We start from the raw sequence: 25,792 nt of genomic DNA on the forward strand, positions 1-25,792 counted from the left end.
AACACATCTTCCCAACTACTCTTTTCCTACCATTTGTTTGTCGCTTTCCAGCCGCTCGACTGGCTTCCAAGAAAATCAAGATTCCCAAGTGAACTGCAGTCTTATTTATTATTCTAAAAAAAAAAAAAAAGATAGCTAGAAACATATCTTGGAAATAGCAATGGGAATAATTTGAGTTTTAGTAACCTTATTTCTTCTCCCATTCGGTTACGCTTCCTGTCCTCTTCTGTTTCATTGTTGCCGTCTCCCCTAACTCTGCCCTCTTTGTTCTCCCGGGTTTTCTATTGAATCTCCTCCACTCATCCTATCCCTTTCTCTTTTTCTTCCCCTCTACCTATTCAGATTACTTCTCTTTCTTTTCCCCCTCCTTATTCTGTTCTCTATCTGCATCTCAATCCATTCTCCCTTCTTTGCCCGCTCTTCCCTTATACCCCGTCCATTTTGTCCTGCCTCATCATTCTGCCCCAATGCCCCTATTCTGTACACTGTTCTCCTACAACTGCATCACGGAACTAGGTGCAACCAAACACCAACAAAACCTCAGACACAAAGGCATGTCAAGGACTTCCTCTGGGAAGTTTCACCTGATGTGTATGTCTGAGAGCATGTACATATTGTTTCTGTGTGTCTGCAAGCCTTCACCAGTGTATGTGTATTTGAAAGTGTGTATGCGTGACACTACTTTAGTCCACGCACACTGCGTCCTCGTACTACTTTAGGACACACACACACTGCGCCCTCACACTACTTTAGGCCACACACACTGTGCCCTCACACTACTTTAGGCCACACACACTGCTCCCTCACACACTGCGCCTTCCCACACTGCACCCTCTCACACTCTGCACCCTCACACACTCTGCACCCTCACACACTCTGCACCCTCACACACTCTGCACCCTCACACACTCTGCACCCTCACACACTCTGCACCCTCACACACTCTGTACCCTCACACACACACTGCACCCTCACACACACACTCTGCACCCTCACACACTCTGCACCCTCACACACTGCACCCTCACACAATTTACACCCTCACACACAATTACACTCTACTGAATACAACATACACTCCAAATAGCACTCAGTGCCACATAATTACACGCTACATAATTACACTCTACTGAATGCAACACACACTCCACACAATACCCCTCAGTGCCACATAATTACACGCCACACAATTACACTGCACTCAATGCAACATACACTCCAAATACCACTCATTGCCACATAATTACACGCCACATAATATCACTGCACTCAATGCAACATACACTCCAAATACCTCCCAGTGCCACATAGTTATATGCCACATAATTACACTGCACTCAGGGCAACATACACTCCAAATACAACTCAGTGCCACATAATTACATGCCACATAATTACACTCTACTGAATGCAACACACACTCCACACAATTACACTCAGTGCCACATAATTATATGCTACATAATTACAATGCATTCAATGCAACATACACTCCAAACAATACCACTCAGTTCCACATAATTACACGCCACACAATTACTCTACTGAATACAACATACACTCCACACAATACCACTCAGTGCCACATTTATTTTATTTATTTATTTATTTTATTTATTTTTGTGATTTGTTGAGCGCGGCGAATACCCGTGGGCGTCTCGGCGCTAATTGATTCCGTTAAAATCCCTGATCGCTCATGACAGGCTATATTGGACTACTGATCGAAAAGCCAGGTTTTCAATAACTTTCGAAATTGCATAAGTGAAGGGGAGGACTTGATGCAGATCGGCAGGGAATTCCAGAGCTATGAGGCCGCAACTAGAAAGCGACGGTCTCCCCAAGATACTGTCTTGGATCGAGGTACCACTAGATGATTCAAAGTGGTGGATCGAAGCATTCTGGTTGGTTTATAGGGTATCAGATTTGCCTTAAAAAATTGGGGAGCTTGGTCATGTAATGCTTTATACACTATGCATAGAGATTTAAATTTTATGCGGTTGCGGATTGTTAGCCAGTGATAGTTTTTAAGGGTGTCTGATACTGAGGAAAATTTAGGTGTTCCTGAAAGGAGCCGTGCTGCGGCATTCTGTAATGACTGAAGTTTATTTATAATCCTGGTTTGGGCATTTAAAAATAGCCCGTTACAGTAGTCAAGAGAAGTTAACACTAGCGAGCTAACTAGTGTTTTTGCAGCAGTAGCTGGTAGAAAAGGAAGGACCTTCCTAATCAGCCTCAGTTTATGGTGGGCTGTTGCCGCTACCTTGTTAGCATGTGCCATAAAGTTGAGGTCCACATCAAAGGTTACTCCTAAGTTCCTGACCTTGGGTGTTGGTTTGGAGGCTCACCCATTTCCGATGGCCACCAAGTTGATGACCAGTCGGGTCTGAGGGGTCCGAAAATTAGCACTTCCGTCTTTCCGGAGTTTAGCTTGAGACAGTTGCAAGCCATCCACTCACTGATTGCGAGCATTCCGCGCCGAAATCGGTCAGCCACCTCAGGTCCATTATCTTTAATACCCAGAACCAGCTGGGTATCGTCTGCGTAAGAGGTTATGCTCATCCCATATGCCTTGATGACATTGGCAAGGTCCGACACATAGATGTTAAAAAGTGTCGGACTTAGGGATGAGCCTTGAGGAACCCCACATGGTAATGACAGATTAATGGATTGGTGAGGGCCAATGGTGACAGCTTGTGATCTGTCAGCTAGGAATGAGGCAATCAGTTTGCTCGCCGATTGGTGGATGCCCATCTTTTCGACACGGTCGATTAGAGTGTTATGGTCGACCGTGTCGAACGCCGCCGACAAGTCCAACATGACCAGGACCGCTGTTCCACCAAGATCTCGGATGGTCCTAATGTCGTCCGCAGCCTTGATTAAGGCGGTTTCGGTGCCGTGGTGTTTTCGAAAGCCAAATTGTGAGTCATCCAGTAGATGGTATGTCTCGATGTACTCAACCAGCTGTTGATTCATGGCCTTTTCGACCACTTTGGCTAAGAATGGTAGGCTTGCTATTGGTCTGTAGTTCTTTGGATCTGTCTTGTCCAAGCTGGCTTTCTTTAACAGTGGCTTCACAATTGTATTTTTAAGGGATTCTGGAAAGATTCCAGAGCCTAATATTGTGTTACAGACTGAAGTGATCATCGGAATGAGAGTTTTCATCACTGGAGGGAGGACCGAGAAAGGACATGGATCCAGTATGGATCCTGTCTTAATGGAGGAGACTATGTTTGTGGTTTGTTCCATGGTCAGAAGTTTAAAACTCGTGAATTCATAGTCCAGTACTGACTTAGGGGGAGACGAGTTTGAGGGGTTAGAAGAGAAAGCCTGATAGATGTCATTGACTTTGGAATAAAAGAAATTAGCCAATTCATCACAAAAGGATTGAGAGACAGGCGGGGTAAGATCTGGGGCGTTGCCCGATAGTGTTCTAGTGATGTCGTATAGTTGTCTGGATGAGTTTTTAGCTTTGTCAATTTGTTCTGAGAAGAAAGTTTTCTTTGCTTCCGTAATCATGTCTTTATACAATGATAGTGACTCTTTATATTTCACTTTCTCGTCGGGATCGTAATTTTTTCGCCATTTCCTTTCCCTGGTTCTGTTGAGCTGTTTTTGTCTCCTAAGCCCGTCAGTATACCATGGTGCAGATGGGGTCGTTCTGTTCGTGGAGACTTTTTTAGTAGGAACTAGGGTGTTGGTGGCATTTCTTAGCCAATCATGAAATTGTTGTGTGGCGATGGATGGATCAGTGGAAAGTGATGGGCAGGAGCTGTCCAATAGATTGATTAATTCGGAATGGTTAATGTTTTTCCAAATCTTAAAAGTGGCTGGGTTCGACGGCAAAGCTTTTCTCTTTGAGGTATCTGTTAGCGTCAGCTTATTAAATATGACATAGTGATCTGTCCATGGCATTGGCAGGATGTCAAGTATATGTAGGGTCTCAACATTAGAGAAAATACCGTCAAGAATATGTCCAGCTTGATGGGTCGGAGACGTGATCAAATGTTTGAGTCCTACCATGTCCAGATCCATGATCAGGGACTGGGTATCCTTGTCTTCTTTCATATCCAGGTGAAAGTTCATGTCACCCAGAATTGTAAAAGATTCCTCCATGACAAGTGATTCCATGATTGTACTAAGCGTGTTTATAAAAGGCTTTCTATTTCCGGGGGGACGATATAAAAGTAATCCTTTAAAAGTGTATATGGCAGTGAAGCGAATGCTAAATTGAAGTACCTCACATGTGGTTACCGGGATGGGAGTTATTTTGATTGGAAAGTCTTCTCTGGCAATAATTGCCAGTCCCCCCCCCTCGTTGTAATTTCCTATCCAGGCGGTAAATGGTGTAACCGTGAGGCACAGCAATAACCAAGTCTGGTCCAGATGCTTCATCCAGCCAAGTCTCAGTCACAAAAAGGACATCTAAATTGTTGTCTGTGATGAGGTCGGCTATTTCTTGTCTATGTTTGCCCACTGATCTCGCATTAATCAGGGCCATGAGAAAATCAATTTCTTTCGAAGCTGGTACTCCTTTAGATAGAATTTTTTGGTTATTTATAAAGATCGTGGTATTACAGTTAGTACAATTAATAGTCGTGTTGCGTGTGAGGCTGCTGGGGTCATGAACCAAACATCGAGAGTTGGAAAGGGTGCGTAGATCTAATAAGGAGGCTCGTGAATGTGTTATCCTACTATCTGATGAGATTTGGCCAGGGGTCAGGGCCCTGGGCCCGGTCCCGGCGCGGACGGGCGCAGACGGGCCCGCCTTTGGCGCGCCTTCGGCGCGCCGCCGGCGCGCCCGCTGCGCCCGCCCGCTGCGCGGACGGGTTGACATGTCGTTTTTATCCCCAGATCTCGTGCGTAATGAGGAAGGCGGGAGGCGTCCAACAACTAGAACGCGACCCGTTCCTCAGCGCAAGATGGCGCGTGAAGTGTGTAAAAAGCCGGTGTCAGCCCGCAAATCGGCTGCACCGCGCCTTAGAAATGTTTGTGACAGCTTCAGCGCGAAGCGAGTCTCACGCTGAAGTAATGAACAATTTCAGTTTTAAAAAATCAGTTTAAAATATTTACAGTCCTTAAAACCATGTACACATTCACAATTGATAGCGCGGTTCGAAAGTATAAGCCCCCGGCTTTCCGCCTCAGGGGTAGATTAACAGCAATCACCAATCTGCTGGTGCTCGGGATTTAAATAAGCAAGGAGGGCGGGAGGCGTCCAACAACTAGAACGCGACCCGTTCCTCAGCGCAAGATGGCGCGTCAAGTGTGTAAAAAGCCGGTGTCAGCCCGCAAATCGGCTGCACCGCGCCTTAGAAATGTTTGTGACAGCTTCAGCGCGAAGCGAGTCTCACGCTGAAGTAATGAACAATTTCAGTTTTAAAAAATCAGTTTAAAATATTTACAGTCCTTAAAACCATGTACACATTCACAATTGATAGCGCGGTTCGAAAGTATAAGCCCCCGGCTTTCCGCCTCAGGGGTAGATTAACAGCAATCCATGCTACATGGAATTATATGCTACATAATTACACTGCGCTCAACGCAACATACGCTCCAAATACCACTCAGTGCCACATAATTATACGCCACATAATTACCTGCACTCAATGCAACATACACTCCACATACCACTCAGTGCCACATAGTTACACGCCACATAATTACACTCTATCTATTGCACCACCACAGCATCACTCAGCACCACCACAGCATCGCTCAGGGGCACCACAACATCACTATGCGCTACCACAGCATCAATCTTTGCAACCATTCAACAACAACTGGTTCAAATATGTTCTCTCAAGGTTTCAAGCTTTATTACAAATGTCACAAAAAGATGTTAATATTTCACTTCTGTTCTTGGATTTTCGTCATAAAAAATACACTGAACATAATCTTCACAAAAGTTATTTACAAAAGTTTAAGCTATTGCCATTATAAATTACAATAACTTTTATTTAAGTATTTTTATTAAAAGCAATTGTTATTCGTAATATCAATACATCTAAGTCACGTAAATACAACACATATTGCATTACAAATGCTATAGGTGTCACATTTGCGAAAGTTAAAAGTATTGGCATTGTAAATGACAAAGCTATTAATTTCGCTATTTTCAAAACCAACACATAAATAAAAAATGTGTCATTTACAATACCAATAGCTCAAACTTTCCTAATCCGAGACATATTGCATTGCAAATGCTTGTTTATTGCTGGTTCTGTGTACATACTTTTGTTGACATGGAACTTCTCTTGTGTTTGTCCCCCTCTTGCCCCCTGCTGCTGTCTAGGGATGTCATCCAAGGAAATCTATGGTAACTGGAGCTTTGGCACTTGGCCTTCTTTGCTTGGTTATGGTGTAGATATTTCCTCCTTATAGACATTACTGCTTTCTGGATAAACTAATTGTTCCTCTTGCATGCCCCATGTTCAGATTTACAACTAACTCATGAGGAGTTCAGTTGGATCTTAACCTTTCATATATTAATCCTCACGTGCCTGCTCTGCATGGTAAGTGAGTTTCAGTCTAGTTGATATGGAAATGCATGATGGCACAGCATGTGAAGTAGCAAAATAGTGCATTACATAAATTGAAAGCATTGTCCAAAATTACAAGACTTTCAAGAACTTTATTGCTGGTATGAAAAGATGTTGCATGCACTTAGCTTCACTTGTTTCCCTTTATCGGCTGCTTTACTAATATAACTCTGGAAGTAAATTATCACACAGTTGACTGTATATGTGTCGATTCTGTAATTAACTGGATTGTGTGCTTATCAGTTCATTGTTTTACAAATATGCAGGGTAAAACTTTGTTGCACAAATATTGCCTAATATTAAAATGCGGGAATCAAATTCAATTATAATGGGTATAATTACTTTAAAATTTGCCCTCTATAAATGTTGCACATCATACGGGAGAGTGAAATTGGTAGTACCCTACATTGACCTTGAAGCTTCCAAACAATGTGTGAGGGGTTTTCCAATACCTGTGAAGATTTAGGCACCACATAGATTTATAAAAGGCACAAGACCGCATGTGTGGCGAGAATAGATGATTCTAGCTTCTTAATCTGTGTCCAAAAGCGGGGATTCCAATCCTCCTTGACGCTTAGGGGTAGTTTATTCGAGCAGCCAAGGCCTCCTAGCTCATAGGAGGTGGTGTGACTCTTGAGGCAAAATACAAACTGTCATCTTCATTACCTGATCAATGTAGGTGGAATGGCCATACACATTTATTACTTTGAAAGAGCAGTAATTCTCTCTACATAACTGCACTAATGCATAGTAAAGTGTAGCAAAAAGTAAGGTGTTACAGATGACCAAGCACAAAGTTCCAATAAGTTTTGACTTCCAAACGTTCTTTTTATGTTTGCTGTCACTCTTTTTTTCCCCAAAAAATAAGGGTCAATATTCTTTCTTATGAAACGGTGAATGGGTTTATGATGAGGTTTCTAAGTCCAGAATCCTAAAAAAAAAAAAAATGAACAGGGGAGTTCCAGAAGGTGACTCATGGGTTTCCTCCCAAAAGTTTCTTGTAAGGTATCCCAACTGGAGAACTGGGGGACTTTCAAATTTGATATCATACTAAATATGAATAGCTACATATCTGATAATTATCAAGTTGCCAAGTTAACTATTCTGATGGGGCAAGCTCTGTCAGCTGTAGTTAAAAAATGTATTTCGCTCCATAGAAATCATTGTTAAAGATGTGCCTTATTGTTAGAAATTGGTTTTTTGGCAGTCTAGGGCATGCGCCAAAGCCAGGCAAAAACCACCACTCTAGTCAGGATAAGGGAGTTACACTCCTAAAACAACCCCATGCTCACCCCCTTAGTAGCTTGGCATGAGCAGCCCGGCTTATCTTCGAGGCAGTGTGTAATGCATTTGCACATAACCAACTAAAATTCAGTATCTGATAGACTATTAGCCGCAGATTCCTTCACGTAGAATTATCCCCAGGCGTGAGACTGGATTAGGAAACTTTTTTGCCACAGCATCCCTGCGCGCCGGGCGACACCACGCGACTCCGCCCAGGCGTCGTCCGCGTACGTTATGTCAGAAAGGCCACATAAGACCTGCTCCGGTGCGCCTATGTCCGTTTTTTCCTTTTCCACATGCAACGCGCATCTGGTCCTTGCTACGGGCTTATTTTGGGCCCTTTTTTCTCCATTTCTTTTGGTTTTAACAGTGTGCGAATGCCATCGGGCTTCAAAACTTGTACGTTTTGTGAGCGTCATATGTTGGCGACGGACCTGCACCTCATTTGTATGTGGTGTTTGGGGGAGGATCACGGCACCACTGACTGTGAGGCCTGTCAACAGTTGAATCCGAAGTCGCGGCGGGAGCGCCGCATGAAACTTCTCTCGGGGCACCTCTCCAGGTGGACGTCCTCCCCTCTGTTTGATTCGGGGGACGGCTTCAGTTGCGGCCGTGGTCGTCGTCCTCGCCCTTCTCCGATGCCACGTGTGCGTCGCTCCCCGGTGGGTAAGTGTCGTAGGTTGTCCCCAGGGGCTGGTTTCCGGCCTGCTGGGGGCGTGGACTCTCCACAGGTGATGCGGCCCGCATGTATTCCTATCCACTGTTTCCCGGTGTTGGGGCGTCGAGATTCCAAATGGAGACATACGCGGCGGCTGTGCAGGCCTCGCTGGCGTCTTCCCCTCCTGGGGCGTCAGTGGATCCCTCACCTCGCGCAGGGCTCTACGCGGCGCCGCCGGTGGCTCCGGCCCCGGCGCCAACTAGTATGGATCCAGGCTTGGAGGATGTGGTGCTGTTGGGGTGCGGCTCCTCTGGGGCACCTCCTTCAGGCCACGGCGTGTCTGCCTCGCCGCAAACTCCTGCGGGAGTCCCTGTGGTGTTGCAGGAGGTCCCGGGGCTCGGGTTGCATCCCGAGCCCCTCTTGGTCCTTTGACAAGGTGGTCCTGTCAAAGTCCCAGGCGATGCCGCTAGGGCGCCGTCAGCAGTTGGCCCGTACGGAGCCACATGGGTCGGTGCACCCTCTTCGGCCCGCTCCGGGTCGTGGCCGGGTGCGGACCCCTCGCCTCTCTCTGGGTCGTGGCCGGGTGTGGACCCCTCTCCGGGTTGTGGCCGGGTGTGGACCCCTCGCCCCTTTCCTGGCCCCTCTCGTCCCTCCCCGCAGGCGGCTGCCTCGATGGGGGGCAAGTCGGAGGTTGAATCATCCCTGGCTCCGCATCATGGGGTGCGGCGCGATCTACACCTCATTCTGGGCCGTGGCTGGCGGAGGGCTTAGTGCCACTCCCCAGGCCCATCTCGTTCCCCGCGTAGGTGGCTACCTCGAGGGGGGTCGGGTTGGCGCTGCCCCAGGGCCGGTTTGACTCCAGCTCCGCTCCGGTCTCCAAGGCGGGGTGACTTGGAGGAAATTTGTCCGGCAACGCCAAATGGTGCCGACAACCTGCCTCAGGCTGCGGACTCTACGGCTACGCGCAGGGGTCGTACCGCGGATTCATCTTCAGACGCTCCTGGCCTGTATTTTGGTGTCGTCCTCCCCGGAGACTGGTCGCAGGGTGGTGTATTTTTCTCTGGCGTCGAAGGGCGGCTCTCCGCCCTTCCTGAGGCAGAGATGTTCGTCAGAAGAGCAGTAGGGGCCTCATTCTTATGCTCCTACTGACTTTCAAGTCTGGCCCTTGCCCATTCCGCTTGGCCTCGGGGACGGCCGCCTTAGTTGGCAGCCGTCTCCCACGGAGGAGCTGCTTTCCCCACCGCAGGGCCCTACGGAGGCGGGTGCGGCCTTCGCTCATGCAGTGTCCACAGCTGTGGGCATCCCGTGGGCATCTATTGGAGGTCCTCCCCCAGGGCTCTGGTGGGAGGGAAATCTTACTTCCCTTTGAAGGTTTCCTCCTTTCTGCCTTGACGGGGGCCTGGAGGCGTCCTGCCTCAGGGGACCCGGTGCCTCAACATCGTCTGCACCGACATCTCCCGGCGCCGCGTCATCCGGCGTGCCTTTCCCCCCACCCCTCTGCCTCAAGTCCTCTTTTGCGGACTGCTTTTCCGTCCCTGCCGCCGCTGTTGACTCCGCCATCCCATGAGGCTCGCCTGCTGGACTCTTGGGGGCGCAACAGGTTTGCCTCGACCAGCGCTGCCCTGCGGGCCCTGAACACCTTGTATGTGCTGGCTCGGGCTTCCTCCTGTTTGTGGGACTCGGCTGAGTCTCTGGGTTCCGCAGCGTCCCAGGAGGGTGGTCAGGTGGACTTAAGGCATCATGCGTTGAATAGCCGGGAGCTTGTGGCGTTTATTCTCCGCTCCGCTCTGGACATCTCAATGGTGTTGGGCCGGGCCATGGCATTCTCGGTCGCTTTCCGTCGCCATGCTTAGCTTCGGGATGGAGTATTCCCTGAAAATATTCGGGAGCGACTCATTGACCTTCCGTTTGATGGCAGCCTGTTGTTCCATGCCCCGGCCGACTCCGCCATCCAGAGGCTCTTGGCAGGGCTCCGTCCTTCTCCTCCTCCTCCTTACTCTCCTCATCCTCAGTCCCCTTCTCAGTGACTCCTGAGTCGGGTTGATTTTGAGCCTCCTTAGGCCACTTACTCTGGCTGTGGAGTGTCTTTCTGGACACTGCGACCTTCCTTGGGACTTAAGCATTGTTGGCTGCTGGACGGCCCTTATGTTGACTATGTGTGTTTGAAGTTAATGCGCAGACTTTGCCCTGAGATTAGGCCTTCAGCTTGCTTGGGCTGCTTGTCAAGCCTTTCGCGGGGTGTTTTTTTCCCCATGTCGTTGGTTTCCCTCTGCTGCGGCAGTTCTTCCAAAGAGGATTCCCAATTTTTGGGACTTATCGTACCCTAGGTGGGGTAGTGGTAGCTGTCATATGGCTTGCGCTTTGCTGGAGGGTTCTAGTCGCCTTAGGGTGCCTGTTCTCCTTAGCGTTGTGTAGGTTTCTTTTGCTCCTTGAGGTTGTGTGCGCGACCACTCGTAGTGGTGTTTCCGGGCATCTCCTCCTCTCCCTGCTCCTGCCCTGAGGTCTGGCATGATCCTATGTTCTCCCTTGCCAGGCGTCGCCTACTCGGCCTTCCTGGGGCCTCTGGTTGTTCTTCTTGCTTCTGGCGGTTTTGACTGCCTGCCCTGTTCTGGCTGGCAGGTTGTTCTCTACTTGGAGTGGGTTCGTCTTCTTTTCCCTCACTTCCTTGGGTCTTCTAGGCTTCCTCCTCCCTTCCTGTCTTGGCGTTGGGCGGAAGCGGTGTTGCCTTATGGGGCGGTGGGATGCTTTGGCCGCTCTGCCCTTGCCTTTGGTTCCTCTTGAGCCTTCTTCTCCCTCATACATCCCTTTGGGGTCGGTGGGGGTCTGCTTGGGGGGCTTTCCCTTGCCTAGCAGGGACGAGGTTCTACCTGGTCCATAGATCTGGTTCCCTGTGAGGCCTCTGTTCTTTACTGGCTGGTGGGATCCTTTCGCAGACCCTCATTCCCAGGGGGTATTGCTAGGGTATCTATTCTATGTGAAGGAATCTGTGGCTAGTGGTCTCTATCAGATGTACGAGTTACTTACCTTTGGTAACTATGTATCTGGTAGAGACTTTTCTAGCTGCAGATTCCTTCACGGCCCGCCCTTCCTCCCCTATTCTGCGAGGACCCTTAGGTTGGTCTTCGGTACTCACCTCCCAGTGGGGGGCGGATCTCCTGTGAGTGCCTTCTTTGTTCTTGATGGGTGGCTCTGTCTGAGGGCGGTTCATGCCTCTTTTGGTTCTTTGGAGGATGGGGTCCCGGTGTTTCGGTGCCCTGCTGCTCTGGCTACTCCAGGTTTGGGGAGATTGTTTTCTATCCCTGTACTCCCTCTCCTCCCTTCCTTGCATTGCTATCCTCTGATTAAGGGTCATCTGGCCATGTCTTGCCCTTGTCCCTTGTGGGTGGTTGTCCTTTCTGTTGGGGTGGCTTCGAGGTTTGTTGTCCCTGTCTGTGTCGGGACTGGTCCCCTTCCTTGCTCAGGATAGGGTGGAGGGTACCTACGTGTACCATACCCTTGGACATGTTCCTTGCCTCCGGGGCACAGGGGTGGGAGGCTGTCTATGTGTTGGCAGGGAGGTTGTGCAGGGCTCTGCAGGCTTCTGCTTCTTCTTTCCCTGCTTTGTGTTCTACGGTGTGACACTACTGTGGGTGGTGTTGTTAGTCACTGTTTCTTTCCATATGTTCTGCTTTTCGCACACTGTTCCCATGCTTCCACAGTTTTTTATCTGGTGGTTCCGCGTTGTGTCGCGGAAAATTTCTCCGAAGAAAACTTACGTAGGCGTGCCGGGGCGGGTCTTATGTGACCTCGCTGACATCACATACGCAGACGACACCTGGGTGGAGTCACATGGTGTCGCCCGGCGCGCAGGGATGCTGTGGCAAAAAAGTTTCCGGATCCAGTCTCACGCCTAGGGATAATTCTACATGAAGGAATCTGCGGCTAGAATCGTCTCTACCAGATACATTGTTACCGAAGGTAAGTAACTCGTACGTAAGCACTACAAAATGACATCACACCAGTTTAGAAAAATAGCTAATATTTTTATATACTTTAAGATAAGACCAAAAACGATAAAAATCCACAATCCAGTACTTAAAAATCTACAGTAGTCACAATAAGCTTTAAAAACAGTTCCTTGATGTTGATGGCTCTATCCGGGGCTATCACGTTATCGTGAGCAAACCAATCCAAATAGTTCTGGCTGACCGCGGCGTCACAGGCCAGCTATGGTGTCGGGAAGACACGCAAACAGTACATTTTAGAAATACAGGGTGTCTGCGACCTCTCGTTGAGCTACCGAAAACACGGCGTCCACAGGCGTCCATTCCAGAGGTCGGTGCAGGAGTCGTCGGGGCCTTCGAAGTCACACACGTTGCAGGTCGATCTCCTCTCTGTTGGGATCAAGAGCACTGGCGTCGGCAGGCGTTGTGTGCTGCGGTACAAAGTTCAGCAGTGCAGCATGCGGTGCGCTCAGGACGCGGTGCGAGCAGTGGCTCGGTGGCGGCATCAGATGGCGTCGTCGGTGAGACCAGGGTTGCAGTGCGAGAAGAAGGCGGTGCTCCTCACGGTGCTGGCAGGTCACGGTGCAAGCGGCGGCGTCATTGTTGCTGAAGTGCTGTCATCTGCTGACGAACTGAAGTCTATGGCACCGGCTTCGGTAGGCCAAGGCTACGGTGCAGGATGAGGGTTGTGCGTCGTGTAACTTTACGAGCGGTGCCCTCGAACAATGTTGCAAGCTATTTCGCAGTGGAGCGTCGTTGTCGGGGAGTCCAAGGCGTCGTCGTGAAGCGAGGCGGTGCGGAGTGCCGTGCCTACAGGTCGCGGTGCGAGCAGCGGCTCAGTGGCGGCATCAGTCGGCGTCCTCGGTGAGGCCAGGGTCGCGTTGCGTCGGTGCCCTCTGCCGTGGCAAAGTGTCGTCGCGAAGCGGTGCCGTTTCCACAGGTCGCGGTGCGAGCAGCGGCTCGGTGGCAGCATCAGCAGCCATAGTCAGTGAGACCATTGTCGCTTGCGGTGGTGCCCTCAGGGCATAGAGTCGGTAGCGGCGTCGTAGACGTTGTCAGGTTGCTTTTTTTCTGTTGTAGCACAAAACACACAGTCCCCAGTGCTGAGGGCAGAAGAGCTTGAAGTCTTTTCTGTTCCTGAGACTTCTTGAACAGGGGGCAAGTTCTACCTCAAGCCCTTGGAGCAACTCACAAAAATAGATTGCAGAAAGTTCAATCCAGTCCTTTCACTGCCCAAGACAGAAGCTGCCACTTAAGGCCAACACAGCAAGTGGTAGTCCCTCCTCACAGCTTATCCATCTCTTTTTGGCAGTCTTCTTGATCCAAAAGAGTTCTAAAGTTCAGGGGTCTGGGCCCCACTATTTGTATCCAAAAAGCCTTTGATCCTCTAGGAAGAGGGTGTCTGTGCCCAGCCAGAACCAGTTCTGCTTTCTCTGGTGTGATTTCCTGGCAGGGGGTGGAGACTGCATTGTCCGAGGCATGCCAGGCCCTTTGAGGTGCAAGGAAATCGCTCCCTCTTCCCCCATCGCAGTCCAGGGCTATTCAGCCCTTTCCTGACCTACCTAGACTATCGGGAGCCACACTTGCTTCCTTGCCATCTGTTGCCCAAAACCCAGACATGCAATCCACATTCCAGAGAGGCACACAGGATGACGGAGCAAGGAAATACCTACTGCCTAAGAGTGGTATTTTCAAACACAGAATGTAAAAATCCCCTTTACTAAAAGATGCATCGTTAGATTCTGAGTTCAGGCATACTAAATTTTATTTTCTTACCTAATTCCCCGGGCCAGTTTTGTCTAGAAGATGTTATAAACAAACTTCCCATTCTGTCCTATGGGGGAACAGGTAGCCTTGCAATAGTGGAAAACGAAATTGGTTGTAATTCGCTATCAGGACATGCCACACACACACCAGGACATGTCCTACCTTTCACATACACTGCACCCTGCCCACAGGGGTACCTTGGGCCTACCTGACATGTAAGAAAAGGGAAGGTTAGGGACTGGCAAGTGTGTGCACTAGCCAAGTCGACATGGCAGTTACCAACTGCGCGCAGACTCTGCAATGGCAGGTCTGAGTTACCTTTTTAAGCCTACTCATGTGGGTGGCACAATCGGTGCTGCAGGCCCACTAGTAGCATTTGATTTACAGGCCCTAGCACACTCAGTGCACTTTTCGTTAGACTAACAAGTAAATCAATTATCCAATCATGGAAACACCAATCCATAACACAATTTACACAGAGGGCATATGCACTTTAGCGCTGATCAGCAGTGGTAAAGTGCCCAGAGTCCTAAAACCAACAAAAGCAGATCAGGAAAAATAGGAATAAGAAACAAAGTTTGGGGATAACCCTGCAAAAAGGGCCATTTCCCACACAACCCCCTTCCAGCCTAAAGCCAGGGTAGACCAATCCATACCTCGATGTACTTCCCTGCTTGGGGCGATAGAACATGGGACCTGGCCAACAACAGCAGGGTTTTCTTCCTGTTCTACGCCTTCCTGAACGTAGTTGGATCACTCTATCCATACTCTCAGGGCCCTCTAAGCTGACCCATTGGGACCCTTCTCCTCACCTGTGGACCCCATCTGTGTAGCACTTAAACTTGGGTTTCGAACCACGGGCGGGAATTGGAAAACATCAAAGAGACAAGTTGGTGGATTGACCCCCTCGTAAGATACGATATGTGCTGGTTTTGATGCTCATTTGCCATCGAGAATCCGGAGTGATTATCATATCACGTTACTTCACTCTGCAATCAACCCTGACCTATATACGAAGACAATATGGCTAATACATAAGTATATCCAAACAGGTATGTTACCTAAAGGCATACCTAGGAGTGATACCCAAATCATCATCCATCTAATGACACTGTGGAATTTGCAAACGCCCTGAAGAAGTTATGTTCGCAGAACGAAACACGTTGGCTGTGGCTTTTCTAAAAAAAAAGAGAGAAAATAAAGCAATAATAAAGACATCATAATCATCGTGCTTAAATGGACTGGTTACAAATTGAGTTGATTACACACAAATTAGAACGTGGTGCAACTTTAATATATGTTTATATCAAAAATCAACACTGAGGGATAAGGGTGATGCCTTTGGACAGAGGGCATCTTTAAAGTTTTCACACATTATTATTATCCTTCTGTTTAAAATATTTGGTGTACTTTCCGAGGTTGGTGCCTATGGCAGGCTAGTTGGTCCACTGTCCAGTCTTTGTGTTAGCACTTAAACTTACATTGCTCACAGATGCGTCCCAACAGGCAGACAGTACCCACACGGCCAACACAAGGATGTGGCCCAGTCCACCCCCGGGGGTTGACTCCTTTCCCCCTCCCAGGGGCAACTCTGTCCCTTCGGACAGCCAGCCACGGGAAACATCGTTTACAATGCGGTGTTTACACCGCGTTGCCTTTACAACACTGCCATTGCAACGCAAGTCGTTACTAGGACTTGCGCTGGATGGCACTGTTGTATAAGGAATATTGTAATTTTATATTCCAACACCTTCCCTACTGTTACGTGGGCTGGTGTTAGAATATTAAATTATAAAAATACACAATCCACGCGCACCAACGCAAGTCGTTGTAACGACTTGCGTTGTAATGGCATCGTTGTAAAGTACCGCGATCTAAAAGATCGCGTTGTACTAACGTACATCCGCCAGCCACTGGGGCCACTCACAACTGTCAGTGATGAGAGCCTGGCCTTATGCCTTTCAGTGCACTCCAACCGTTGTGGCGTCAGCGAGTGGGTGCCCAAGGTGCCTGGCACCCTTTCTCTACTCTCCCCCCCCCTGCCAAGTCTGGTATGGCATCCTGACACTAGCCCACCAGCCCAGGGTCTGTACCCTGCGGCTCGACAGGAGGCGGGGGTGGGCTCCCCACACCCTCCCCTTCTCCCTGGAGCTCTGTGCCCTCCCACCTGGAGCGGTACCCTCTTCCAGAATTGTCAGGGCACTTGTGGCAGGTATCCTGCACAGTTCACCCATCAATTCAGGGGTGCTATCTTGCAACTGGTACTCCAGACCCGGGTATGTACCCTGAGGCTGAGCAAGGGGGTGGGCTCTCCCACACCCGGTCCTCCTCCTTGGGGCTCTGTACCCTCCCATCTGGAGCGGCACCCCCAGAAGAAAAAGTGGTAGGGGCACTGTTAGTAGTCACCCCTTCCCCAGGTCAGGGGGACACCCTGAACCTAGTCCTTCAGCCCAGGGTCTGTACCCTAAGGCTGATCAGAGGTCTCGGGCAAGGCTCGCCTCCCCTTACCGCTCCTTCGGGGTTCCGCACTTTCCTCCTGGGAAAAGCACCCTCAGAACCAAAAACTGTCAGGACGCTGGACCCAGACCTCCTACACAATTCTTCCACCAGTTCAGGACCTTGACCCTGCAACTGATCCACCACCTTAGGATCTAAACCCTCGGGTTGAACCGGGCTCACAGGTGAGGACTCCATCCCTCTTCACCCGCTTCCAGAGTTCTGCTCCCTCCCACCTGGAGTGGTACCCCTAGAAGATAAACCGGTCAGGACACTGCTTATAGTCGTCCTTCCCTCCAGGTCAGGCAGGACCAGAACCTGGCCTCCCACCCCAGGGACTAATTCCTGCGGCTGAGCACCTGCCCAGCGCACCAGGATTTCCTTGGGAGCACGCATGCCCCCCCCCGAGGATAACACATGATTCTTGTGTTGTGTGACAGTTTGCCTGGCGCAGATTTCCCGACCCCTGTCATCTGACAGTGCGCAAAGATCCTCGAGGACAGAAGTGGTGTCACCATGGTCACTCCTAGGCTGGCCCCGGACCCACTGGTTCTCCCACTGGGGAACGCATCCCCCTCTCACCCCTCCATCTGGACCTCTGCACCCTCCAATTAGGAGTGGCACCGCCAGACACCAGAACCACTGGCGCTTTGTTTAGACACTCCACATTCTCCTCACACTAGGAGATCCCCCTCAACGGACGGCCTACCAGTACAGCCTAGGCTTCCCGCCTGGTGTTTCTTCCTGGAACCACCCAGGTTCTGGGGCCGGATTTTGGGCACCTTGGGCTGCGGCCCATTCCCAATCCTTCTCCGCAGAGACAAGACGTGTGTCCCTACACCCTTTACACAACACCGGGACCTTACGGGGCTACCAAGAACCTTTCCCACCACCCTTGGTTGGGAAACACCTAAGCCACTTCCTTCCGGGTCACCCCCAGATGCTTCTCCAGACCCTCTGGAATCCACCAAAAGGTCTGCCTCCAGTGCAAGCTCCCTGGTGTCAGAGAACTCACAACCCCCTGGGTGTTTGCATAGCTCTGGAGGAAAACAGGGACTTAAAATATGCTCTCCAGCAATTGAATCACACAGCCCCACACAGGTGTTAACCAAATTACCCTTCACCCAGCCATCCAGTGCCTCAGAAAAGTACCCCACAAGTTTCTCACAAGACTGGGGGGACAGTGTCTGACTATTGCTGTCCCTCAACCCATACTCTTCTGGCCGGTCTCCATACTCACGTACCAGGGCTTCTATCATGGGGGAACCCCTCTCCCTGTACAGCTCATCTAGAGTCAGTAGAGTGTCCCTCCCACTCCAAGGAAAATGATCCCCTGTGCAAGTTACCCAATCCATTTCAGGGACACCTCTGGAGTTACCTCACAATCCTGAATCCCCTGGTGTATGACAACCCCGTCCGTGAAGCAGGACTGCAAACCTGTGTGTGTGTGTGTGTGTGTGTACCTCATACTCAGTACTGGACCTAACACTTCTACTGCCACCATCTGGGCTGGGCCTAGCCCCACTGGTTTCCCAGTCCAGCTCTCATTTTAAACTCATGGTCTAACATCATCCTCCTTTCCTCCGTGTCTTTTCTTTTGTCTTCCCTCTCACTTTGCATCCTGAGTTTCTCCAACTCGAACTTCCTCGCTTCCCGCCTGTCCTACAGCTCCTCTGGGGACAGACTGTTGCTGACAGGTTTAGAGGATGCCCCCCTCCCAAAAGCACATCCACCCTTGGAATAGGCTCCTCTGCCTCCATGCCAAGATCCCCAGACAGCTCACTAGCATGTCTGGCTGCTACCCAGGCCCTCAGCGCCTTTTGTAGCTCCTCTTTTCTGGTGAGGCCCTTCATTTGGATTTTGAGGTTTTTGCTGATCGCCTTCAATTCCTTCACATTGTAGGTTTCTAACCTCTCCTCCTCAAAGGCCACTTCCAATGATGCAACGGATGATTCAATTGATTCAGGCATGATGAAGTAGCAAGTTCAAACTGGTAAGATCAAAAAATAGGCCATAAAGAACATTTTCTAGGAAGAAACACATAATGAAGGGATGGAGGAGAAATTATTAAATCTGAAAGAAACACGTTAGTGTTAGATTCCTTACCTTAAAATATCCCCAGGCGTCAGTCTGGATCCGGAAACTTTTGCGTAGCAGTACCCCTGCGCGTCGGTAGGCGTCGTCTGCAGGCGTCCCCTGCGGCTCCGCGTCCGTCGTCGGCGTCGTGCGCCGTGATGACGTCGCTGGAGTATATAGACGCCGCCTCCGCGCGCTGACGTCAGTTCTTCTTTTTTCCGCGCCAGTGGACGCAGATCTGAAGAGCAGTACTCCGGTCTTTTGACCAAGTTTTTCTATTGTTATTTCACTATTGTGCCTGTTAGGATGCCCGGGTTCAAGCACTGTGATGACTGTGAGCGCACGATGTCGGTCACGGATCACCACCGCCTCTGTCTCCGGTGTCTGGGCCCCGACCACGACGTGGACTCCTGCGTCGACTGCCGGGCCCTCACCAACAAGGCTAGGCGGGAGCGGTCCCGCAAGCTACTGGAGCTCCGGGTGTCGGCCCCACGTCGGGACCGGGAGCGGTCCCGGTCCGGCCGGAGGTCGAGAGAGCGTTCGAGGGAGCGGTCGCGGAGCCGCGCCGAGCGTTCCGGAAGTCGACACCACTCGTCGGGCTCGTCAGGTAAGAAGCACAAGAAGTCGGGGCGTCGTCATCGTACCCCCGACTCCCCCCGACGCTCGCGCGATGCGGCCGGGGGCTCGGGTGACCCCAACCCCGCAGCTCCGCGAGAGTCGCCGGCGCGGCCTGCCTCATACCCTCCGGTCCCTGGGCACGGCGCGACGCCTGAGGAGATCGAGGCGTTCCTCATGGCCATGAGGGCGCTCGGTTCTCTGACGGGGCCTACGGTGCCTTCGGACCCAGTGCTACCGTCTGGGGGCCCTGGCGGTTCGGGTGTCCCTGCCTCGGCGCCGCCGACGGCTCCGGCCCCGGCGCCGCCGACGGCTCCGACCCCGGCGCCGCAAGGGCCTTCGGGTTCGACGCCGGCTGGCCTTCCGGCCTCTCCGGCGCCGTTACCATCGGGGTTACCCCCGGCACCGTCCCCGCGCGGCGCCGGTTCTCCGGTGCCGGCTCCGGCCGGCAGCAGGGTTCCGACGCCGGCTCCGGGCGGCGCCGTCCCCTTACCTTCACCGACGCCGGACGCGGAGCCGGACGGGCGTCGCTAGACGCCGGTCCCGGCGCCGATGGGGCCCATGAACCCCGAGGAGCCGGTCTACATCGTTGACTCCGAATACGGAGAAGATGAAGAGTTCGGTGAAGGTTGGGAGGGGTCCGAGGACCCTCTGTCACGCGAGTGCCAGTATGACCCGGACTGGACAGGTGACTTGGGGGATGCCAGTGGTCTGGACGACTCTCCTAACCCTGGTTTGATCTCTCCTCCTTCCGTGGCATCGGTGGAGGGAGCTGCATATTCTGTGGTGCTGATGAGGGCTGCCAAGGCCTTACACCTTGAGCTCCCCGTCGCGGCCGTGAGGCCTAACATCCTCACCGAGGTCTTCAAACTGCAGTCATGCCCACAGGAGCCACTGCTGCCGTTTAATGAAGCCTTGTCAGACGTTCTGTTGGGCACGTGGTCCAGGCCCGCTTCAGGTGCGCCTGTTGATCGGAACGTGGCCAGGCGCCACCGTCCTTGTCCGGACGACCCCAAGTTCCTGTCTACCCACCCCACTCCTGAAAGTCTGGTGATCCAGGCCTCGACCTCCCAGTCCGCATTCCCGTCGGCCCCGCCCGACCGGGAATCCAAGAGGTATGACCAATTTGGCAAGAAGGTCTTCTCGTCCATTAGTTTGGGCCTGCGGTCTTGCAACACCGCTTGCCTCTTGGGCCGCTACACCCACTCTGTGTGGGATACGGTCGCGGAACTGCTGCCAGAATGCCCCATGGAGGTGCGGGCAAAACTCGGTCAGGCTGTGGCTGAGGGCCGAGATGCAGCGAAATATTCGATACGGTGTGGTCTTGATACGACCGACTCGCTGGGCAGAGCTATGTCAACGATGGTGGCGATTCGTCACCACGCCTGGCTGAGATCCTCCAATTTTTCGGCAGATGTCCAGAATACCTTGATGGACATGCCGTTCGATGGCTGTCACCTGTTCGGTGACAAGGCGGACCACGCGCTGGAACGCTTCAAGGACTCCAGGGTCACGGCCAAGTCCTTGGGTCTCTCGACCCAGCGTCAGCAACCGGGTTCGTTTCGTCCCTTTCGTGGCCAAGGAAGGGGCGCCCCCACACGTGCTGCCAGCCACGCGCCGCAACAATCCTTTCAACGCGGTGGCGGCCGTGGAAACCGCCGTGGTGGCGGTCGGGGACAACGGCGGGGTCAGACCACACCTTCCCCCGCAGCATCTACCCCAAAATCCTCCTAGTCCGTGCTTTCGGCCCCATGTGAAGCCAGTGGGTGGCAGGGTTCGCCATCACCACGCTCACTGGCGCACGATCACTTCGGACAGGTGGGTGCTGCAAATCGTCCGAAGGGGCTACTCCCTCCCCTTCGAGACCTCTCCTCCAGCCATGCCACCGCAGAACCACCGTGTGTCGGGGGACCACTTGACACTTCTGCAGGAGGAAGTTACGGCCCTCTTGGCCAAGGGGGCCATCGAGCGCGTTCCTGGGCCAGAAGTAGGGCGTGGTTGTTATTCCCACTACTTTCTGGTGCCCAAGAAGGACAAGGGGGGCCTACGTCCTATCTTGGATCTAAGGAACGTCAACGGCTTCCTCCGGAAGGAGAAGTTCAAGATGTTGACGTTAGCTCAGGTCTTGGCTGCTCTAGACCCACAAGACTGGATGGTAGCGTTGGACTTGCAGGACGCCTATTTTCACATCCCCGTCCTGCCGGCCCACCGGCGTTACCTGCGGTTCACGGTAGGCCTGGAGCACTTTCAGTTTATCGTGCTTCCCTTCGGCCTTACCAGCGCCCCACGGGTGTTCACAAAGGTGATGGCGGTGGTCGCAGCCCATCTGCGCAGGTTGGGGGTTTCAGTCTTCCCCTACCTAGACGACTGGTTGTTGAAGGCGGGCTCGCCCCAGACAGTCGTCCACCACCTTCAGATGACGGCAGACCTCTTGCACGACCTGGGGTTCTCCATCAATGTGCCGAAATCACACCTGTGTCCCTCTCAAAAGCTCCTTTTCATCGGAGCGGTTCTGGACTCGGCGCAGTTTCGGGTTTATCCTCCGGAACGGCGGGTTCGGGATATTCAGGCTTTGATTCCCATCTTTCAGCCGCTATCCCGGGTTTCGGTCAGGTTGACGCTGCGGCTGCTGGGACTGATGGCTTCCTGCATCCTTCTGGTGCATCACGCCCGGTGGCGGATGCGGGCTCTGCAGTGGGCCCTGAAGTTTCAGTGGGCCCAGCATCAGGGCAACTTGTCCGACCACGTCTTGATCTCGGAGGACACTGCGAGACAACTGCAGTGGTGGCTTACGGACCGCGATTGGGTCAGGGGCAAGTCCCTCTCCCTTCCCCAACCGGAGCACGTTGTTGTGACGGACGCGTCCCTCCAGGGCTGGGGTGGCCACTTGGGAGAGGCAGAGATCAGAGGCATCTGGTCTCCGGCGGAGTCCCGGCTCCATATCAATCTGTTGGAGCTGCGGGCGATTCGTCTGGCACTGAAGGCATTCCTCCCCTTTGTCGGCGGGAGTGTAGTGCAGGTGTTCACTGACAACACCACCGCCATGTGGTACTGCAACAAACAGGGCGGAGTGGGGTCGTGGACCCTTTGCCAGGAGGCTCTGCGCCTCTGGCAATGGCTGGAACGTCAGGGCGTGACTCTGACGGTTCAACACCTGGCAGGTTCTCTGAACGCCAGGGCGGACGAACTCAGCCGTCGGTGCTCGATGGATCACGAATGGCGTCTGAACTCGGACGTGGCGCAAGGCATCTTTCTGCAATGGGGAGAGCCTTGGTTAGATCTATTCGCCACCGAAGAGAACGCGCAATGTCATCAGTTCTGCGCGTTGGAGTTTCCAAGACGGCACTCGCACGGCGACGCCTTTCGGCGCGAGTGGAGTTGCGGTCTGTTATACGCCTTTCCGCCTATACCACTTCTGCCCAGAGTGCTGAAGAAGATCAGGCGCGACCGGGCCCAAGTTATCCTTGTGGCTCCGGACTGGGCTCGAAGATACTGGTATCCCGAGCTACTCAGCATGTCAGTCGGTCCCCCGATCCACCTGCCCCTTCAGGAGGACCTTCTGTCGCAGCAGCAGGGGACGGTCCTCCACCCGAACCTGTCCAGTCTCCACCTCCATGCTTGGAGATTGAGCGGCGGCAGTTGAGGCCATTTGACTTGCCTCCTGAAGTCTGTGATGTTATTCTGGCAGCCAGGCGTCCCTCCACTAAGTCGGTATACGCCTGTCGGTGGAACAGATTTGTGGCATGGTGCACAGCAAAGGCTGTGGATCCTCTTTCTGCCCCTCTTTCGGAGGTTCTTCTGTTTCTTCTTTCTCTTGCCCGGCAGGGCTCTGCTCTGGGCACTATCAAGGGCTACCTTTCTGCCCTTTCAGCCTTTTTGAGGCCTCCTGATCAGCCTTCTTTGTTCAAATCCCCGATTGTAACTCGATTCTTGAAAGGCATCACTCACATGTTTCCACCTGTTCCGTTTGTGATGCCTCAGTGGGATTTGAACCTGGTTCTAACTTTTCTGATGTGTGCTCCCTTTGAGCCCCTTCATTCTTGCCCTCTCCGTCTCCTGACTTTAAAGACGGCTTTCCTGGTTGCCATCACCTCTGCCAGGAGAGTGAGTGAGCTCCAGGCTCTTTCTGTCCAACCTCCTTTCCTGTCCATTCATCCTGACAAGGTGGTTCTGAGGACTAGACCTTCTTTCCTGCCCAAGGTTGTTTCGGCCTTTCACATCGGGCAGTCCATCACCCTCCCTTCCTTCTTCCCACCTCCGCATCCTTCAAAGGATGAAGAGCGGCTCCATCGTCGGGACCCAAAACGTGCGCTTTCATTTTACATGGATCGCACACGCCAGTTCCGGGTGGATGACCAACTGTTTGTTGGCTACGTGGGTGCGAAGAAGGGACGAGCGGTCTGTAAACGGACCATCTCTCGATGGGTCGTTCTCTGCATCAAAGCGTGCTACTCTTTGGCTCGGAAGGAGCCTCCTGTTGGGCTGAGGGCCCATTCCACTCGGGCCACGGCAGCTACCACTGCCCTGGGCCGGGGAGTCCCCTTGCAGGACATTTGCCAAGCGGCTACGTGGGCCTCGCTGCACACCTTTGCGAGGCACTACTGCCTGGACAGTCAAGTCCGGAGGGATGGCTTCTTTGGCCGTTCTGTCCTCCAGGACTTTCTGGTGTAGTATTGTATTGGTTCGCAGACCCACCACCGGGGTTGGTATTGCTGGGGTATGTATTCTAAGGTAAGGAATCTAACACTAACGTGTTTCTTTCAGATGAACAAGTTACTTACCTTCGGTAACGATATATCTGTAAGAAACATTAGTTAGTGTTAGATTCCTTACCGAACCCACCCATCCTCCCCGTTCTGCGAACTGATACCTAGGGTTAAGGACATCCCTTTCAGGGCCCTAGTTTTTACATGGCACCAGTGTTGGTTCTCTCATGGCTCTGCGTCTCCTGGCGCGGAAAAGCTGTGTACAAAGAACTGACGTCAGCGCGCGGAGGCGGCGTCTATATACTCCAGCGACGTCATCACGGCGCACGACGCCGGACGCGGAGCCGCAGGGGACGCCTGCAGACGACGCCTACCGACGCGCAGGGGTACTGCTACGCAAAAGTTTCCGGATCCAGACTGACGCCTGGGGATATTCTAAGGTAAGGAATCTAACACTAACTAATGTTTCTTACAGATATATCGTTACCGAAGGTAAGTAACTTGTTCTTCTGGGATGGGACAGTACTTGTTTATTGGCTTATAGTACACATCCTTTTATTTATTTATTTATTTATTTAAAAGGTTTTATATAGCGCTAGTTGGACCTAAGAGTATCAGAGCGCTTTAAAGGATTAGTTAAACATCGAGAACAGATCAAACTGAGAACAATCGCTAACATAAAATAAGGCAGACGAGCATTCAGGGTGAATAAAGATAAAGAAGTTCAAAAAGCATGTAGCAAATTGAGGATAGTAGATCAGGATGATAGAGAAGAATTATATAGTTAGTCTGAGGATGGAAGAAGGTGAGAGATTTTAGGAAAAATTATCGAAGTTGGGGATGAGGTGAATAAAGGTAGAGCGAGGAGAAAATGGCCAGAGAGGTCAGTATAATTAAGAACCCCAATATTTGTTGAGAAGAAGCAGCTTGAGGTTTTTTTTGAAGAAGGGGTAAGATGGGTTACAATGAAGATCTTTGGGAAGAGTCCTTTTTCCTTCTAACATGCTCCCTGGAAAAATTAAAGTTGAAGTTGATAAGCCTTGGCGGAGAAGTATGGTACATTCCGGTAATGAGAGACTTCAGACAGGTTGCCTTTTTCAGTCTGTACATAATGCAGCTGTTCACTGGGTAGATAAAAGTTATAGTTTATTCATCAGATGGAGTTTCAACCTCGGCTGCCATTAGGTAAGATTAAAGAGGTGTATCTTCAGATACTTGCGGAATGTCTTTGGCAATAGTTGGTTGTTGCTGTACAGTGCTCTTTGCTTTCATTGAAGGCTGGTCAGTTAATCACAGATGTGTAAGTATGGAGGCAAATTCAGTCTCTGAAATATGCTTTAGTTATATGATTTGTTTTTGCCTTTTGAGTGTATAGTGCTTCTTGTGCTGATTTGCTTTGCAGCTAATGCAAATTGGAATGTTTGTTTCTACATTGATATCTAGTGGGGTGGAGCTTGTTACTTATCACTGTAAAGCCTTAAAAAAGTACAAATACGCTGATGAACAGATTTTGCCTCAAGTTTAGAAATGGCAAATTCTGCAAGCTCTAGTACCCAAAAAATCATGCTAAAACCCAGAGGTAAGCCTCAGACAAAATTTAGTATGTTAACACTTCATAGTTGAATGGCTATGGATATGTGTTTTGTTTTTTAACCATAGCTTTCATTT

At 51.4% G+C, this 25,792-nt stretch overlaps 1 protein-coding gene across 2 annotated transcripts in view; it reads left to right on the plus strand.

The window, feature by feature from the left end:
• Positions 1 to 25,792, plus strand: part of UGGT1 (UDP-glucose glycoprotein glucosyltransferase 1) — an 849,443-nt gene that overhangs the window by 429,938 nt on the left and 393,713 nt on the right. Inside the window, exon 21 of one of the 2 annotated variants that reach the window (XM_086943802.1) lies at positions 6,293 to 6,316. The exons of the other annotated variant lie outside the window; for it this stretch is intronic. Within the exon in view, the coding sequence (XP_086799928.1) occupies positions 6,293 to 6,316 (24 nt within the window). The remainder of the gene's footprint in view (positions 1 to 6,292; positions 6,317 to 25,792) is intronic. 2 annotated transcript variants of the gene reach the window in all.

The sequence above is a fragment of the Lissotriton vulgaris genome, chromosome 11 (assembly GCF_964263255.1).
Source record: "Lissotriton vulgaris chromosome 11, aLisVul1.2, whole genome shotgun sequence".
Taxonomy (NCBI): domain Eukaryota; kingdom Metazoa; phylum Chordata; class Amphibia; order Caudata; family Salamandridae; genus Lissotriton; species Lissotriton vulgaris.